General features: G+C 45.2%; 2 protein-coding genes across 4 annotated transcripts in view; one reads left to right on the forward strand and one right to left on the reverse strand.

The window, feature by feature from the left end:
* Window positions 1–3146, reverse strand: part of DDX31 (DEAD-box helicase 31) — a 67373-nt gene extending 64227 nt beyond the window's left edge. Inside the window, exons 1-2 of one of the 2 annotated variants that reach the window (XM_081847030.1) lie at window positions 2902–3146; window positions 444–691 (exon numbers count right to left, since the gene is read on the reverse strand). In XM_081847030.1, the coding sequence (XP_081703156.1) occupies window positions 444–691; window positions 2902–3003 (350 nt within the window). In that variant the 5' untranslated portion in view covers window positions 3004–3146. Of the gene's footprint in view, window positions 1–443; window positions 692–2892 lie in introns of both variants that reach the window. The other variant, XM_081847029.1, reaches the window with a different exon arrangement.
* Window positions 3147–4090: 944 nt separating this feature from the next.
* GTF3C4 (general transcription factor IIIC subunit 4) lies at window positions 4091–19105 on the forward strand. 2 transcript variants are annotated; one of them, XM_081846996.1, is made up of 5 exons: window positions 4091–4603; window positions 8340–10163; window positions 12645–12775; window positions 14814–14902; window positions 15663–19105. In XM_081846996.1, exons 1-5 carry the CDS (start codon window positions 4193–4195, stop codon window positions 15725–15727), a joined length of 2520 nt encoding a protein of 839 aa, XP_081703122.1. In that variant the 5' UTR covers window positions 4091–4192; the 3' UTR covers window positions 15728–19105. The 2 variants fall into 2 exon arrangements, with proteins under 2 accessions (XP_081703122.1, XP_081703123.1); XM_081846997.1 differs by lacking the exon at window positions 4091–4603 and adding an exon at window positions 4611–4710.
* Window positions 19106–19320: the final 215 nt, after the last annotated feature.

The following is a 19320-nucleotide window of genomic DNA, read 5'->3' on the forward strand; positions in this document are numbered from 1 at the left end:
GGGAGAGCGCTTCCAGTGTGCTAGAGGAACACCAAACCTGAGACAAACATGCATTTGTGGCAAGGGCCACAGGCACTTTGGTAGGGCAGGGTCAGAGACAAAAGTAGGCAGAGCAATTCATGTATTATTATTATTACTGTTGTTGTTGTTTTGTTAACCTTTGTAGGCTACTTCTAAACACACTCACACATCCCTCTCTATCCAGACAAGCAAGAGTCCTTAGCACAATCAAGACTGGCAAAAGCATCAAAGGGGGCTGTGAAGAAAGACTAGTTAAGGGTGTGGCCTAAGAAAAGAGGGTGTGGCTGGGGAAGGTGGTCTACATGAAACTCCTAGGGCCAGACAGACAGGCCTGGAGGGCCACATTTTGCACCTAGGCATGAAGTTTTTCCTCCCTTTGGTTACCCACATTTTATCAGAAAAGCGGGATTAAAAATAAGTACCTCTGAATGTCTGGAATTTCAGGGTTGTTTTTGAAGAGGCAGGAAGTCTTAACAAAAGGTCTGTTGCCGCTGGCGTCACCGTCCTTTGCATCAGTTAAAGGCTTCTGTGAAGGAAACTTTGGCAACCCTGCTTCTCTGATGCCACTTTTAGCTTTCTTCTGTGGTCTCCTGGTTTGGGGCGAAGGTGGAGCTGGCTTCCGCTTTAGTGGATTCCCTTCCTGGGGGCATTCAAATTTTATTTGCCCAGACTTAAGGAAGAAAAACAAGATGAAACAGGGGGACAGATTCAGCAACAAATGTCAGAATTAGCCTAGGCTTATGTGGTTCCCACCTCCCACGTGGCTGGGACTTGGCATTCAGAAGATTTTGCTTAACCATATTTGTCATGGCATTTGGACTGACAAACCATGGTTCATGGAAAGTATGGTTAGTGTCAAACCAACAACTTCAAACCATTGTCTGAGACAATATACTTCTAAATACCAGTTGCTGGGAATCACAAGTAGGGAAAGTGTTGCTCATGGGTAGGCAAACTAAGGGCCAGGGGCCGGATCCGGCTCATTCGCCTTCTAAATCTGGCCCGCGGACGGTCCGGGAATCAGCATGTTTTTACATGAGTAAAATGTGTGCTTTTATTTCAAATGCATCTCTGGGTTGTTTGTGGGGCATAGGAATTCATATATTTTTTCCAAAATATAGTCCAGCCCCCCACAAGGTCTGAGGGACAGTGGACCGGCCCCCTGCTGGAAAAGTTTGCTGACCCCTGGTGTTGCTGTTTGTGCTCAGGCCCTGCTTGCAGGCCTCCCATTGGGGTGTCTTGGTAGGCCACTGTGAGAATAGGATGCTGGACTACCCTGACTGAGCACAGCTCTTCTACTGTTGTGTTGTTATAGATACTGAATCTGTCTCTCTTAAACCAAGGGTGGGCAGACTTCTGCAGGGCTTTTTATTTTTTTTACGCAAACCCTGAAATTCACCAACCAGAGCCTGATACAAAAGGCATAAAATTAATTTTGTGCTCAGGAATTTGTCTTAAGTACCGGAACTTAAACTAACTTCACAATCCTGCCACATAAAAATCCATGCCCCCACTCCCTAAAAATCTTAATTATATTTCAGCAGTATAATGGAGAGGGAAAATTTATTCATTATGTTATTGCCACTCAGAGCTCTCCTAGTTTTGGGGCATTGCAATGACCTATCAGAGGATAGAAAAGCCTCACATTACTTCTAGCTTTTCAGGCACCAAATTATAATAAACATGGCCACAAAAGGATTATGACATATGCAAACAAAATATTTTTAATTTGGCACATGCTTTTCTAGTCTTTTTCTGTGGTATGAAATCATTTTTGATGAAAAAAACCTTAGTTTCATGCAACATCACTGTTGATATTAGGTACAGAACAAAATCTTGCACTGCAGGATGTTGGACCAGATGACCCTTGAACTCCCCACTATGATTCTATGACCCTAGGTTCTATATCAGTTAACAAAACTTGTGCATATTTTACAAAATCACGTCTCTTATTTGCTTAGATTTGCAGCTATAAGATGAGTGTGTCACAATTTATTTGCTGCATTTATATCCCATCTTTTTTCTCCAAGGTGGTGTACATGATTCTCTCCCTCCTTGTTTAATCCCCACAACTATGCTGTGAGGTAGGCTAGTTAGGCCAAGAGGCAGTGACTGGTTCCCAAGTCATACCAGAGAAGAGATTTGAACCTGGTCTTCCAGGTCCTAGTCCAACACCTCTAAGCACCACACCACACTGGCTCTCCAATTTAATCTAAATTCATATTGAGGAACTTTTCAAATTCTCCAAAAAACCAAGTGTCATAATGTGAGCCCCCCCCCCTTGAGATTGGGGCCCCAGGGCCAGATCACTGCCCTGACCACCACCACTGTACAACTTGTGGGAGCAAATCCCATAGTTTAATGGTGCCCTGTGTGAAAAAATCCTTCTTTCAGTCTGCCCTGAATCTCCCACCTTTCTGCTACTTTGGATGACCTCAGGTTCTAGTTTTATGAGAAGGGGAGATAAACCCATTCTCCACACCATGCATAATTGTATACACATCTACCATGTCCTCCCTTACTCAGCCTTTTCCCTTAAAAAAATTAGCCTCAAATGTTGCAGCCTTTCAACTCTACGAACTTAAATCAAAGACACTGTATGTACTTTTGTAACACAATAACATCTTTAAAAAAAAACACCATTTAAACATGTTGCAGCCTTTCCTAATACTAGGGGAATTCCTCCAGCTCCTTGATCATATATATATATATTTAAACATCTCACTCACCCACATCCTTACTCAACTCCCAACCTAAACTAAAACGCCCCAACTGAGGTAGGTACAGGAGCTGCTCCAACTCCGTTCACTCTGGCGGCCCCCTTTCCCCCAAAACGCTTTCTCCCTCACCAGCAACCTCAGACAAGCATACCTTTTTTGCCTTGCCATGCTGTGGCTTTGAGGCTGTCCTCTGCTGAGTGCGGGGCTGCAAACCTGAAGGACGCTGGCAGACGTTGATGAACAGCCCCTCATCGCAATCCATGGCTGGTTGAAACGAAGCACTTCTGACAGGGAGTTGGGGGACCCAGAAATCGATTTAATACCAGGCTTTTAGGGGAACAGCAGCAGTAACTCCCAATACAGACTCCCAGAGTTTTGCACACTTGAGTCATTACCCCACCAGCACCCACGTGCGTATGTTGGAAGGAGAAGGACCCCAAACATAGGTGTCTAATAAGATCCCTTGCAGAAAAGCAGAAGTGTAGTGGATTCTGTGTTAGGAAAAATTATACATAATCGCGAGTGTCTTAGTCTTTAAGGTGCCGCAGGGCCGTTTTTCCTGTTTGATTCGAGTTACTTTGGTTGCGGACACTCACAACACACACACACAAACATGATAATAGGAGCTGTGGTCTTTATTCCCCTCCGCGCTTTATTGAAAGGTGTATTTTTAGGACCCATCTTATGTGACTCCAAGTCGTTTTTAACATAGTGTTTTAATTGTTATAACCTGTCCTAGAACCTGAGGCTGGTGGTCTCATAACTGATAATTTTAATAATAGAGCCAGTGTGCTGTAGTGGATCTAGTGTCGGACTAGGACCTTGGGAGACCAGGGTTCAAATCTCTCCACTCGGCCATGGAGGTCACTGGGTGACTTTGGGTCAGCCACTCTCAGCCTAACTAACCTACCTCGGAGGGTTGTTGTGAGGGCAAAACGGGGAGAAGTAAAAGTAGGTGAGGTATAAATAAAAGCAACATAAAATAATATCGTAACCTAGCAACGCCTGGATAGCCACTCCTTTTGTGCTCTACTTTTTTAACGCTAGTTTGAATGTATGTACATCGCTTTGAGTTGCCCTGGTAAAAAAAAAAAAGTGAGTAACAATAAAAAAAATTTTAAACTAATGCTTGGTTAAAGCCCCCCAGGGATACTAAACAAAATAAAATAAAATACCGTAATTGCCTTCCTCTGCTAAGACCAAAAAACACCCGCTCTCTCAAAAATCCAAATTCCTTTTCTCAGGCACTTAATTAGACACCCCTCGAACGGATTCTCCCTCCCCACCACACACGCGAGAGATAAACTAAGGTCCTAAGGTCCTCGCAGGCCCCACTAAGCGCGGCGGCGCATGGGCTCTCTGTGCTCGGATGGTGGGCAGTGACGGTTGGCGGCGGTGGAGCGTCGCGGGGGTGGAGGGGAGGGTCGCGCGGCCTTTAAGGCGGCGATAAGATGGCGATGGCGGCGGCTGAGGGAAACCCAGCAGTGGAGCCGGCAGCGTCGCCGCTGACGGAGGGGAACGACGACGACGAGGAGGCTGAGCCGCCTCAAGAAGAGGAAGAGGAGGAAGACGACGAGGCGGCGGCGGGACCGAGCAGCGGCAGCGGCAGCGCGGGGTTCCGCTTGACGGCGGTGCGTCGCGAGCCGGCAGTGCGGCTGCAGCACGGCGTGAGCGGTGTGGAGCCGCTGGCTTGGTCCGAGGACCACCGCGTGTCGGTCTGCACAGCCCGCAGCATCGCTGTCCTGGAGCAGCTCAGCGACGTCCAAGGCGGCGGCGGCGGAGGAGGAGGTGGAAGCAGCGGCGCTGACCTCGTCATCCACCGCACGGCCGTGCCGGCCCCCGCCGCCGCCTGTCACCTCAAGGTGGGCAATGGATGGCGACCGCTGCAGGGTGGGATGGGCGTCCGCGTCTAGGCATGCACGGCGTGTGCATGATCAACCAGCGGAACCCACCGCCACAGGATGCGGAGGTGTGTCTGTTTTAAAGGAGTTCACTCTCAGTAGGACTAACGTTAAGCGCAGCCTGTGCTCTCAAATGGCATAGAGTTGGAAGGACCCCCCCCCATCATGTAGTCCAACCCCCTGCAATGCAGGAATCGCATGCAGACCTTGCTTTCTCTACAAGGGGAGCAAAGTAGCTTAACATGGTTCTTCCACTCTGTGCTTAATGAAGTAAGCGATCCTTATTCTCACAGTAATCCAGCATGTTAGTTTAGGCAAAGAGAAACAGAGGCTGGCCCAAGGTCACCTAATGAGCTTTATGTGGCTGAGTGGTGATTTGAGTCTTACAGATCCTAGTCTAGGGTTAGGAGACCTCAGGAGCATGAATGTGGCCCCAGGCCCCACTCAATCTGGCCCTTGGAACTCTCCCTAGACCACACCCCCTATTCAGGCCACACACCCTCAGATATCCTGCTCCACACCATTTTTTTGCCTCACTGAAATGTGCCTTCAAACTGCCTCTTTCTTGCCTAGGTAGAAAAGTCAGATGGTTGAAACCTCTGATATTTGAATGACTGGAACGTGCAAAAGTTTTGTTGTTGCTGCTCTGCCCACTTGTCCTCTGGCCCCATCTACCACTGTCATATCCTCCCTATGAAGGGATGAAAAGGGTTTCCTGCACCTCTTCCATAGTCCAACACCAACCACTATACCACATGGTAGATCTCCTGGTAGATAATAATAATAATAATAATAATAATAATAATAATTATTATTATTATTAATTGTTTATATCCCGCCCATCTGGCTGAGTTTCCCTAGCCACTCTGGGCAGCTCCTAATCAAATGTTAAAAACAGTACAGCATTAAGTATTAAAAGCTTCCCTAAACAGGGCTGCCTTCAGATGTCTTTTAAAGATAGGATAGCTGCTTATTTCCTTCACATCTGAAGGGAGGGTGTTCCACAGGGTGGGCGTCACTACCGAGAAGGCCCTCTGTCTGGTTCCCTGCAACCTCACTTCTCGCAATGAGGGAACTGCCAGAAGGCCCTCGGTGCTGGACCTCAGGGTCTGGGCTGAATGATGCGGGTGGAGACGCTCCTTCAGGTATACAGGACCGAGGCCGTTTAGGGCTTTAAAGGTCAGCACCAACACTTTGAATTGTGCTTGGAAACGTACTGGGAGCCAATGCAGATCTCTCAGGACCGGTGTTATGTGGTCCCGGCGGCCACTCCCAGTCAGCAGTCTAGCTGTCGCATTCTGGATTAATTGCAGTTTCCGGGTCACCTTCAAAGGTAGCCCCACATAGAGCGCGTTGCAGTAGTCCAAGCGGGAGATAACTAGAGCATGCACCACTCTGGCGAGACAGTCTGCGGGCAGGTAGGGTCTTAGCCTGCGTACCAGGTGGAACCACCAGATCTCTGGGTGGTTTGCAATAATTCAGGAAGGAGTTCAGGTGTTTTAACAGCAGCAGTGAAATGAGTCCCACCCTTTGCTACTACTGAAACGAAGAAAACTTTGGGTAATCAGAAGTGAATTTTGGGGTGAAAATTTAGGAATTCTTTTCATTTCCAGGCTCAGATTTTCTTGTGCTCGTCTTCCACATGATAGCTGTTTGGTTTATTAACTCAGAGTTCTATTTTTTAAAAAAAACCTAAAACAAAGTAGATCCCACAAACCTGAAGTCTGTGCACCTCCATGCTTTACATATCTAGAACAAGGCATGGCCAGCATGTGGAACTTACTGCTGCAAGATGTGGGCTTGACTGCTAGTCTCATTCTTGAACGATTGGGCGTGGGGAGAGATGGTAAGAGGGCTCTTAAATGAAAGCCACAGTCCCTCCCTCCTGCTCATGTCAAATGACTTTTAGTCAAATCAAGAATGGGAAACTTACTTCTCTCCAGATTTTGCTGGACTAGAGCTCCCATCACCCCTGACCATTTTCCAGTGTGGCTGGGACTGATGGTGATAGGAATGCAATGGCTTCTGTTTCCAGGCCCTCTTCAAGGGGGCCAGGATATCTGAAAGACTTCTTCCTCTCATTTGCAATGGCTCATAGGTTACAATCACCTTCTGAACAGGTTTTGGTGGTTGGGAATACCAGGCAGGGCCTTTTCTTCTGCAGCTCACTGGCCATAGAATTCGCTCCCCAAATAGGATTAGATTGGACCAATCCCAGTTGACTTTTGGGCAGGCAGCTAGAAATGTTTTTATTTCATCTGATGTTCATTAATGGCTGATTGGGCGGTTGATATTCTCATTCCATTCTCCTTGCTTTTTTAGTCTCTGAATGATTCTGTTAACAGTGCTTTAGTTGTTGTACTGATTTTCAGTGTGTCACAAATTGCTTTGGCCTAAAAGGTGGCATAAAAATGTTTTTTTATAAAAAATATAAGTAAAATAAAATAAATTTGGGTGGCTACTGTTGACAGGAAGCTTGACTCCATAGACTTTTAGTTCAATCCTGCTGACATTGTCTTACTTTCTGACAAGGACTGGACAGATTTATGGAGGATAGGGCTATGGGGTCATGATAACTGCCTCTAAGTATCGGGTGTTAAGGACAAACAAGAATGTGATTGTCTTCATATCCTACTTCTGAGTGTCCTTGGCTTGCTTGCAGCAAGAAACAGAGGAATGTATCCAACTTAGTTCTACTTAAAGTAGATCCCCTAAAATGAATGTATTTTAGTCCTCTCTGCTTTTAGGGTTTTGTTTTTTTAAAAAGCAATCAAGCAGTGTATTAATTTTATGAGATAAATAAAATATGAAATAAATATAGCAGTTTCAGTGAGTATTCTGAGTAGAACTAAGTTGTAATACAATCCAGAATGCTGAGTTGCATGGCATTGGGTCTGATCCAGGAGGGCTATTGCTCTGTTCTTACAAAGCCAGAAGGAAATGTGCTAAATATAACAGTTTGTATTTCTATAATTTCTATTACTTTGATAATTGTTAACTGCCTTTGCCTCTTTATGGAGCAAAGGTGGGCAATAAGAATAAGTTATAATAATATTCTCCTTTTCTCATAAGAATAGAACCCAATGGGGCCATGCAATAAAGCAGAATGGTGAGAGACTCAGGACAGACAAAAAGAGGGACTTCTTGGTGCAGCATGTACTTAAACTATGGAATCTGCTGTCACATGGTGTAGTGATGGCCACTGACTTGGACTGATTTTAAAGGAGATTAGTCAACTTCATGGAGAATAAGGCTATCAGTCACTACTTGTCATGATGGTTATATTACCTCCAGGCTCAGAGGCTTCTGAATACTGCACCATTTGCAGGGGAACAATGACAGCAGGTGGCTGTTGTGCCAGGGTGGTCCAACATGCAGCCCAAGGGCTACATGCAGTGTGCTGCTCACAGTTTCCATGTCAAACTACTACAGCCGCCCACTTGGTATAAAAATTTGGACCTTCCTAAGATAGGTCTTCAGTCTGATCTTACTGGGCTGCTCTTACGGTATTTAATGCTAGAGTGTTCAAAGTTGTGGCAAGAGCTTGCTTGATCAGATGTTTTCACCAGTATTGCACCAGGCTTTTGCTAAAAGTAGCTCATTTATATACCTTTAAGCTGCTACACCAGCCTTCATTTTGAACAAGCTAGTAAAATGTTTAATTGTTATTTTTTTTAACACACTTATTCTTTTTCAGGTTGGTTCCAAAAAGGAAGCTGCTGAATGTAAGGAAAAGTTTGCCAGTTCTAAGGATCCAACCGTGAGCCAGACGTTAATGTTGGACAGGGTGTTTAACCCCGAAGGGAAGTCGCTGCCGTCCATGCGAGGCTTCAGATACTCCAGTTGGTCTCCGCTGGGCTGTGATGCAAACAGCAGGTGCCTCCTGGCAGCATTAACCATGGACAACAGGTTGACCATCCACGCTAACCTTGACAGACTTCAGTGGGTGCAGTTAGTTGACCTGACTGAGCTCTATGGAGAGCGCCTGTTTGAGAACGGCTACCGGCTTTGTAAGGGTGAGGGTCCCAGCGTGGATTTAGGGGACTTCTCCGAATTCCAGAGAAGGCACAGCATGCAGACCCTGGTGCGCATGGAATGGTCTGGAATCTGCACCACCCAGCAGGTGAAGCATAATAATGAGTGTCGGGATGTGGGCAGCGTGCTGCTAGCCGGAATCTTTGACAATGGCAATATTGCCATCTGGCAGTTCCAGCTCCCATTTATGGGCAAGGAATCAATTACCTCTTGCAATACTATTGAATCAGGAATCACTTCCCCCAGCGTGTTGTCATGGTGGGAATATGAGCACAATAATAGGAAGATGAGTGGTCTCATTGTTGGGAGTGCTTTTGGACCCGTTAAAATCCTCCCCGTCAACCTTAAAGCAGTTAAGGGCTATTTCACCCTCAGGCAACCGGTGGTTTTGTGGCAAGAGATGGACCAGTTGCCTGTACACAGCATCAAGAGCATTTCTCTCTACCACCCATATCAGAAATGCAGCTGTAGCTTAGTGGTGGCCGCAAGAGGATGCTATGTGTTCTGGTGTCTTCTTTTAATCTCCAAAGCAGGTTTAAATGTTCATAATTCACATGTTACAGGGCTCCACTCTCTCCCAATCATTTCCATGACAACAGACAAACAGAATGGGACTGTCTACACATGCTCTATTGATGGGAAGGTCAGGCAGCTGATTCCCATCTTCACGGATGTTGCATTGAAATTTGAGCACCAGCTGATAAAGTTGTCTGAAGTGCTTGGCTCTGTGCGGACTCACGGGATCGCAGTGAGCCCATGTGGGGTGTACCTGGCAGTAGTGACCACAGAAGGCATGACCAATGGCCTCCACCCTATCACCAAGAGCTACCAGGTCCAGTTTGTGACTCTTAAAACATTTGAGGAGGCAGCAGCCCAGCTGCTAGAATCATCTGTCCAAAACCTTTTCAAGCAGGTTGACCTCACAGATCTTGTCCGCTGGAAGATCTTGAAAGATAAGCACATTCCCCAATTCCTACAGGAAGCCTTGGAGAAAAAGATTGAGAGCTTTGGGTCCACTTATTTTTGGCGCTTTAAACTGTTTCTCTTGCGAATTTTGTACCAGTCACTGCAGAAGGCTCCCTCTGAGGCCCTGTGGAAGCCAACCCATGAGGACACAAAAGTCTTAATAGCACATTCCCCTGGGATGGGCACCAGTGAAGAGCATCAACAAGACAAAGGTACTTCAAAACAGGGCAGCAAGCAGAATCCAAGCGACATAATCCGAGGAGCAGATGTGGATGATCTGGCAGATGACTCTCTTGTCTACTCCAGTGACATAGGAGGACGGGAGCCAATGGAAGATAAGCTTCTTGAAATCCAAGCTCAGATTGAAGCAGTAGAAATGCATTTGACACGGGAACATATGAAGCAAGTGTTGGGCGAAGTCTATCTGCACACATGGATTACGGAGAACACCAGCATTCCCACGAGGGGAGTCTGCGACTTCTTAATGTCTGATGAAAGTTATGATGACAGGACAGCAAGGGTAAGTGCATCCCAGCATAAAAGCTGTTGGGTTGCAGTAGGATAGCATGGCTTAGTTTGCCCTATCAAATCCTGGCTTAAGAAACCAGGATATGCACCAGCTTCATGTATGCACATACAGCCCCATTTCTCTCACTTTGCTCCTCTCTTTGTGCAATCAGCGAAGCAACCATAGTTTCTTGTTATGTGTGACAAACAAACCACAATTCAAAAGCCAACTGTAAACCTTGCTGCATATTAAAATTTTTAAAAGATGGTCTCTAATCTGGAAAAGTCAAAGGCTACTGTGTCTAGGTCATTGGTGCAGGCTTCTGATGCCCTTCAGTGTTTATCTGTCCTTATTCACTAGGCAGATCTGGTAGCACTGACTGTGCTCCTGGCGAAGAAAGCAGGTCCCACCTGCCCATATTAGCAAGTTATAGTTTGGATTCCCAATAGTTCTTGAGGGTCTGCCAGAGGATCACAACTTCTGTTACTGGCTTCTGTAAATATCGTGGACTTGTTGATCTGATCTAATGCCAGATCTCATCAGGGAGCAAAGGGGAGGTGCTCTTGGCTAAGGCAAGAACTACCACAGTCAACTCTGCGTCACTCCCCTTCTGTGACGATTCTAACTACCATCAAATCACCTGTCTGAGGAAAGAACTGTGTGGCAGGAGCTGCCTTGTCCTCCTGGCCTGGGCATTATCTGATCCTGAATTTGGTCGGGCGGGGTTGGGGTGGGAAAGGGTTGCTGGTCCCCCCAAGACAAGTGGCACCTGTATAGACAGTCTGTAAGGCAGAGGAGACTGCTTACTTATGCTAAATTGGACTGCGAGCAACTTTCTTGAAACCTACTTGTAAGCCACTTTTTCACAAATAAACTGCTTTCAAAACTTGTGAGTTACCCAGTGGTATATTAATATCCTAAATAAAATCAGTAAATATTTGTAGAAGTCAAAACATCACACTTTTCAGGAGGGAGTGTAGGGCCTTCCCCTGCTGCCTCTCCAGTTGACATATGAATTGTAAGATCCTTGGGGCAGGGGACCTGACCTTTTGCTTATGTCTTATTTATTTACTTTCATTAATGTATTTATATACAGTCCTTCACAATATTCAGCTTTGGGTACTTACAGTACAGTTTAAAACATAACAGTAATAAAATATGCAATAAAACCGAATGAAGGCAACAAATAACATAATTAGCACAATACTGGCAGCCCCCCATTTATGCAGAGTTATGTTCCGACGCACTGCACACATTGATGAAATGGGGTGTAATTGAAACCCATCGAAAAAGCCTGCAAACACCATGTTCCACCCCTGCTCTGCCCTCATCCCACCCTATTAGTGATGTTTTTATGACATTTCCAAGTCACTTCCAGGTTCGGTGTGATTCGCATATACATGAGCAGACATACTGAATGTGCATAAACAGGGGGCTGCCTGTACACAAAATAGCAATTAAACTGGAAAGTAAAAAAAACCAACCCAACTTCAATTCCAGTGGTTTTAAAATGTATATTCCTTCCATTACGATCTTAAAGTACAAACCATTACAGTGTCTGAGAGAATAAAAATGTATGAAGCTGATGCCTTCTAGATGATAAAGTGGGGGCCAGGTTAGCTCCCTTGAGGCTGGAGCAGTCAGCAAGGCTTACTTGGATTCCCAACACCGAGATCGTTGCCAGGTACCAGGGGAAGGGTGCAGGTGGCCAGGCTGGTTGGCATTGGGAGGGTGCAACCAGTCTGATGCTTGCACCATGCCAATCTCCCTTATTCCTCTTGTTAACTAGCAGCAATCTTGGAATTGGGAAGCCAGGTAAGCACTACCACCCTGCCCTACTGACCACTCCTGACTTCAGGAGAGTTCCCCAGCTTGGGATACCCTATATGAAGACGCCTTCTCTTTTGTTTCCTTTTTAATCTGTGATGATTGCAAAACTCTTAAGAGCCACAGCAAAAGATCTTTCTGCTTGGTTGATGTGGGAGCAGGTGGTCCATAGAGACCTGCCTCCATTGATGGTTCTACATAAATAACAATTGTGCAGTTCCGTGGTTGCCACAATCCTGTATTTTTCTGCAGCTTCCTAAGTAGCTAAGACTTGAAACTCTGCTGACATAAGAAAGAGTGTTCAAAAATATTTTATCATGTTCTCTTGAGTGGTAACATGCGCTTTGAGGCAAAGCTCCTCTCTTTTCGATTTACCTTCAACCATCAGTTTTCTTCCGAAATGCGTGGGGGGTTAGGGCAATTAAGTTCCTCAGACTACCTGAGCGGCATGCGGAGAAGTCATTCACTCTGCATTTTGCATGCCTGAGACGCCTTTGTTGCTTTTTCATTCTGTTGTATTCCGTTTTAAGCAGGGCTTGGGCTTTTGCATCTTGTGTTCCTCAGAAATCCCGCCTCACAACTCCTGTGAGATTTCCCCACCTTTCAGCAGGCAGCTGTCTCTTCCTATAAGTGCTGCTACTGACTGCTGCTGCTGTGTGTTCCCAGGTGCTGATTGGGCATATCTTAAAGAAAATGAACAAACAGACTTTCCCAGAGCACTGCAGCTTGTGCAAAGAGATCCTGCCGTTCACAGATCGCAAGCAGGCAGTTTGCTCCAACGGACACATTTGGCTCAGGTAAGCCCAACTTCAAGCAAGCGCTGTCAGGTTCCCTTCTTTCTGATTTAGCCAAGTGGAGGGAGGGGGCAGGTGTTTATCAGTGGCTGTGAAATGCCTTTCTGCATGCCAAGGGGAGCAGAGAGTTAGAATCATGTTGATCTCTGCTTGCCTGAGAAAGTCTGCAAACAGGCAGGGTGCTTGCTTGCAAGGGCTGGAGAAGTATGGCTCTTAGGCAGACAGTTTGAAATTCCTTTTCAATGCTATTTCAGCCAGTTGGCAGTTGTGTGCCTGAGTGCCTAACTTTTGCCACTTCCCTCATTGCCATCTTGTTCACAACAGACACCGGAATGTGGTGTACAGTGGTACCTCGGGTTACATACGCTTCAGGTTACAGACTCCGCTAACCCAGAAATAGTACCTCGGGTTAAGAACTTTGCTTCAGGATGAGAACATAAATCATGTTCTAGTGGTGCAGCAGCAGCAGCAGCAGCGGGAGGCCCCATTAACTAAAGTGGTGCTTCAGGTTAAGAACAGTTCCAGGTTAAGAATGGACCTCCAAAACAAATTAAGTTCTTAACCCGAGGTACCACTGTATCGCTTTTGAGGTTCCTGGGAGGCAAGTGGGCATTCAACACCTAGAGGTGTTTCCCAGCCTGTGCTATTTTGGACAGACCTGTAAATCTGCACCCCCCCCCAAGCTATCTTTAAAATGGTGTCAACTTAAAATGGTTTTAACTTTGTACTTGTTTCTTGGTGTGTGTGAAATGTGTTTTATCCCAAGAAGCTGCCTTGGCAGCCTAAGATGGGCTGAAACGAAGGGTATAGATTCATTAAATTGAAAGAAATTAGCCAAAGGGATAGGAATCAGAATCTGACCATGAAACTACAAGTGCTGAAGCTGAATATTGAGCCTATTTGGAGTATGTTACCTGCCTGTGCTCAAGTCCTCTATTGGAGAATTGTTTTTTGCTGCCAGATTGATTTGAAACCTGTGGTAGATCTGACCAAATGGATTCTGTTCCACCAAAGTTTCTGTCATTATAGACTTGTAAGCCTTTGAATGTGCTGTTGACTCTTGGCTGTTCTGATTTGAAACTAGTGTTTCCCGATTGCCTCCCTGACAGTGATGTAGTATTTTTTGATACAGTTTCCCAGTATTTTCAAATGTACTCATTTTTAAAACTTTTGTATACCCCTAAAAACATGTGTGTAAACCAACAATGTGGTAGTCTCAAATATTGGTAGGTGGGCAACGTGGCCAGCTAGTTTTAGTAAGGTGGGTAACTGGCATCACTACCTCAGATTATGCAGGATAGTTCTACCATGCCAACAATGTTTGAAAAATAATGTCATCTGAATCATTATTTTGAGTGTATTTGCTAAAAGATGCTAACATTCTGTGCCCAGGCCGTCAAAACTGATCTTGAAGCCTCAGGGCAGAACTAGTGGAAATTTTGCTTGACAAAATTTTGAGAGTTGGTGGCAAGCCTATCATTGTAGCTACAGTGGTTAAATGTGTTCTTTTCCCACTTTATAGGAGAGATGAATTATGTGACTTACCTGCTTTCCTGCCCAGTCAAGAAATTCATATTTTTCCTGTGCTAGTCTTGGATAATCTGATTTGCTTTCATTAGTTGTATTCTACATTTACATCCAACTGGTGATTTCTGTTTAGAGGAGTTTGGATCTAGACTAAGTTAGTTCATCTTAGGCCCCACTGAAATTATTGGGCAAGTTACTCATTACTTGTCCTGTTTTTTCCCCTGGTAGCAGAATTCAATTCATTTCATCCAGTCCAGTATTTCCTTTCTTGGTATCATTTGAAACAGGGCTAGGGAACCTGCGGAGTTCTACAGAACTCCAGCTCCCAACAACGCTGACAGTTGGCTCTACAGGCTGGGACTGATGGGAGTTGGAGTCCAATAGCATCTGGAGGGCTGCATGTCCTCCAGCTATGATCCGAAGGGTGGCACAGATGGCATTCTGAGAAGCATCTGATCCTTTTAACCACAAAGGCCTTTCCATAATTCTTTTCCCACTTCTTCCACTTCTGCAGGTGCTTCCTTACCTATCAAGCCTGCCAAAGCCTGGTGTACAGAAGATGCTTGCTTCGTGACAGCATCGCCCGGAATCCAACCCCAGAAGGTGAGCTCTTTCTTTTAGACCTAGGAGTGGATGATGCGGCAGAGTCTGGCTGAGTTTCTGATCTGGGCAAAGATGCAGGCTCTGCATTGATCCACCCTAGGCACCTATCAAGCATTCCTATCAGCTGGGTGAGGCCTAAACACCCCAGATATTGATTTACCTTAACCTTTTTGTTAGGTCATAGATTCTCATTTCTCCATTTCAAAATCCACTTGAGATTTCATTCCAGAAGTTGCACTTCTTGGAATGGGGAGTCATCCTCTTTTGTGTATCATAATGAGACTGAAGTCATCCATGAAAGAAAAGGCAAGAAGATCCCAAGTTGCACATAATGCTGTTTCTTTGGTCCAATATGTTTTGAAGCAAATCTGTGCTCCCCAATAACAGTTTGCAAATAATTACATGTGTGAAGAATATTTGTGACCACAGAACAATGTGCTTTGTGGAGCCTCCCACCACCCTAACCCCCAGATTATTTTCTTCAAAACACTTTAGACAGTATTTATCTATGTATAACATGCCCCCGTGTATACGACTCAAAATTAAGAAAATGGGGGGGTGCCCCCATGTAGAAGACTATCCCCCTTTTTAACATTATTATTAGTTAAAAAACCTAGTCTTACATGCAGAAAAGTATGGTAGTACTGTATTCTGTGTACTGTACTGTGAGGCATTTCCCCCTATTGTCTCATGACTGGCCTTCTCTTTTGTTATTGCCTTTCCTCATTAGTTCTCCAACAACCCGTTTTCTTATTTTCAGATCCTGATTGGATCAAGAGGTTGCTGCAGGGACCTTGCAGTTTTTGTGACTCTCCTGTTTTCTAAAGAACAAGATTGAGAGCCTGATGTATGTTTTTCCAGCGCACAAAGCACCACTCTAACCCTGGAAACTGCCTGAAGGTGCAAGCATGTAAATTACCCAGAAAGGAACTTTTGAGTAGAAGACAGTGAGCTGGACATGCTTAGTAGTCCAGCATCCCATTTCTGAGGGGAAGCAGAAAAGCCTTCTGTTGGGAAAACTTCAGCACAGACACTTTGGAAACAGCCCTGACCCATCCCAGTTAAGCATTGGTACTTGACTCCTTTCTTTTCTTGTCAAGTAGGGTCTGGAATTGGAGAAATGCACCGGGGCTGACTTCACACCACCCTCCAGCCTGCTTCATTTGGCAATGGGATGCTTTTCGTGCAAAGATCCCAGCAGTGGGGGATACCACTGCTGCTGCTGCTGCTGCTGCTGCTGCTGCTACTACTACTACTACTTCATAGGACTTCATAGAAATTCATAGGACTTCATAGGAATTCATAGGAATTCATAGGACAGCAGGATTTGAGCCTGCTTTTTGCTCTTTCATTTATTTTTCAATAAATGTTTTGAACAAATGGTGCTCACTGTGCCAGAGACAATTAAATATTTAGAAATAACATGAGGGTTTAAGAATATTTTTTAAAATGTCCTGCATGCCCATTACATGAGGGTGAAAATCCTGACCATTTCACTCCTACAGAGGTTGGCAATCAAGTCCAGTGGCTTCTTATAGGAAACGTTAATTCCTCTGTGCCAAATGTGGGAGGGTAAGTTTTAAAAGGCTAATCAAGCTATTTCAGCAATGGAGCATGTCACACAGGGCCTCTTTTCTAAAAGTCTGAGCATCAGCATTTTTTATCAAACTCTTCTTGCCAGTGAATTTTTACCCCCTTGCTGCCCAGTTCCCCCTTCTAATTGCATAATCCCCTCCCAAATTTTTGCCAGTGCCTTGTATTTTTTTTAGCAACAATTATGCTTGCCAGGAATTCTTCTTCCTCCCATTATAGATGGATACATTATTTGTAGCTGTTGGCTTTGGCAGTCAATATGTTAGAAAATGCAACCAGGCAAATGTCTAACTTTCCCACCAAAGTTCTGCGGCCATTCACTCTTGTCTTATGAAATGAAGCTATCCAGCCAGAGAACTAACACTTGTAAAAATCCATTTTGTCTTTCAGTTTAGCTGCTTAGGGCTCTGCTTGCAGAGAGGTGGGGTGTAAATGTTTTAAATAAAATTAAAACATTTACAGCTTGCTGTGGCAGAATCTACAGCTGGATCCCTCCCACAGGAGGTGGTGATGGCAACCAACTTGCAGAGCTTTATAAGAGGATTAGGCAGATGGATAAGGCTGTGTTCTCGCTCTGCTGTCAAAGGTGGTATGCCTCTGAATACCAGTGGTTGGAAACCAGAGGGAAGGGGAGACAGAGGTGCCAGCTTCTGAAGGTGAATGGGGGAGTGTGTCGTGGTACATGATGTCAGGATGTCGGAGGAGCTGGGGGCAGAGCCGAACGTGGCAGCAGTGCAGTGGCAGCCCAGCTTCAATGGCCGTGTCTCCTGCTGCTGCTGCTGCTGCTGCTGCTGCTGCTGCTGCTGCTGTTTCCACCATCAGAGTCTGTTTCCCTGCTCCTTCCGCTCCATGACTGGAGGAGGAGAAGCCAGCTACTGAAGCCACGCCACGCTTGGCCGCCTCTGCTGCTTTTGGACTTGGGGGCCCTCCCCAAAAAATTGGGAGGGCAAAAAGGCTCAGCTCCTAGAAGATGGCACCCCTGAGGGGAGAGTACTCTTGTACTCAGGTCCTGCTTATGGGCATCCCAGAAGGGGCTGTGCCACTGTGAGAACAGGATGCTGGACTAGATGGGTCATTGGCCTCATCCAGCAGGGCTCTTCTTAGGTTCTTACAAGCTGCAGCAGAATAAATCAGAGGTCCTCAGAAGTACTTCAGACTGTGGAGTGGGGAGCACATTTGTAGCACTTATCTCTGTAAATAATAAAGTCACCAGTAAAGAGTTCCTGCAGGTTAAAATCAAGTATTCTTCTGCATATTTAGGCTAAGCCCTCTGAGGACATGCCCTTCATGGAAGTGAGCAGGAATTCTCTAGGACTCCGTTCATAGGCTGTAGGTACACTTTTTAGTTGTCCTTGACCAAAATACTGCACTTTAAAAGGTGGAGGTCAATTTGGATTGATCAACCAGTTCATGGAAATAGGAATTTATTGGCAAGGTGAACCAAAAGGGATGATAAAATGTTGTTGGTTATGTTAATCATTTTGTGCTTTGGGGCTGATGTTTTTAGTGCCTCTGATGACTTTGTTCTAATGCTTTCTCTACTGCTCCCCTTGTGTTTTCCAAGGAGGTCTTTCACACTATGGGTATGAAAGATCCATGTAAGCAGGTCAAGATGATAGTCCTCACCCTACAACTCCAGCATGAAGGTCTCCTCCAGTTTAAAAGGATCTTGAATAGAACAGTGAGTGCAGTCTTGAGAGTAACTACAAATCGGTGCAGACAACACTGGGCTCAATAGGTTGGTGGCAAAGTGATCTACTTTTTGTTTTGTTTTTTTATTCTGGAGATGAGTAGACCCTGCTGGAGGAGGCAGTGTTATTTCCCAGCGATCACTCCCCACCCCCACCCCTAGCCTGTTGGAGCCCATTCTCAGCCTATTGAGAGGACCTAAATAGTACGCATTAGGCAGTATGCTGGGTTAATTGAATTAAAACAGTGTAAAAGGCTAATTAAATATTGAACAATGTATTCTTGCTATGGTAAGCTGAGCAAGAGAGTGGAGTGTATGGAGCTGAATTCTTATCAATCAGCACTACTGAAGAACTCCACAAACTGCTGTAATAGATTTGGTGTTGTGTGGGAGGTTATATGCGGGCAAAATACAGCACCTGTACTTCTACTAGATGGACTTCAATTCTTTCCTTTATCGACTTTCTACTTCCTTCCAAAGGTAAATGCCCAGTATCTTTAGTTGCAAAGAGATTTAACAATGGGAGGAACCCACTGAACCCCCAGAAGCACATGAGAGCTGAGTTCAGACTCAGTTCTGTTTTTCAAGTGTCTTGACTGTGACAAAACTTGTCAAGTGGCTGACTCAAGCCCATGGCAGTTGAAGGGGCCAATTTTTGATGAAGGAACATTGTAGAATAAAAATGGAGGAGCACCAGTCTGCTGCTGACAAAATGGGTTTACAACTTAGCAAAGTCTTCTGTCTTGTGACTTATTCCTGACTGCTGCCCTCATAACCAAATGACTCCCACTTCTGCTGTGTGTTTGTGTGTGTTTAAAAACTCCCCCACACATTGAATGTAGGAGGAGTTTATCCATCCCACTTTAGTTTTATATATATATATAAATAATTTTTATTAAAGATTTTCCTCGTTTACAAAAGCACATGCATTGTCTCTTTCTTCAGGTTCTGTTTTCTACAGATCAAGTTACATTTGTTGTGAGACATTGGTGTTATATGTAGTATAGAGTTGGGAAGAAAAGAGGGAGATGGGAGAGGGGGTGGGGGTGGGGTGGTAAAGCTTATGTTCTTTTACTTAGTGTATGCACCGGGCTTTTGTGTCAGTGTCACTTGGGTAGGTTCTCTTTCTATTTAC

The sequence above is a fragment of the Podarcis erhardii genome, assembly GCF_964252035.2.
Source record: "Podarcis erhardii genome assembly, chromosome: Z".
Classification (NCBI taxonomy): Eukaryota; Metazoa; Chordata; class Lepidosauria; order Squamata; family Lacertidae; genus Podarcis; species Podarcis erhardii.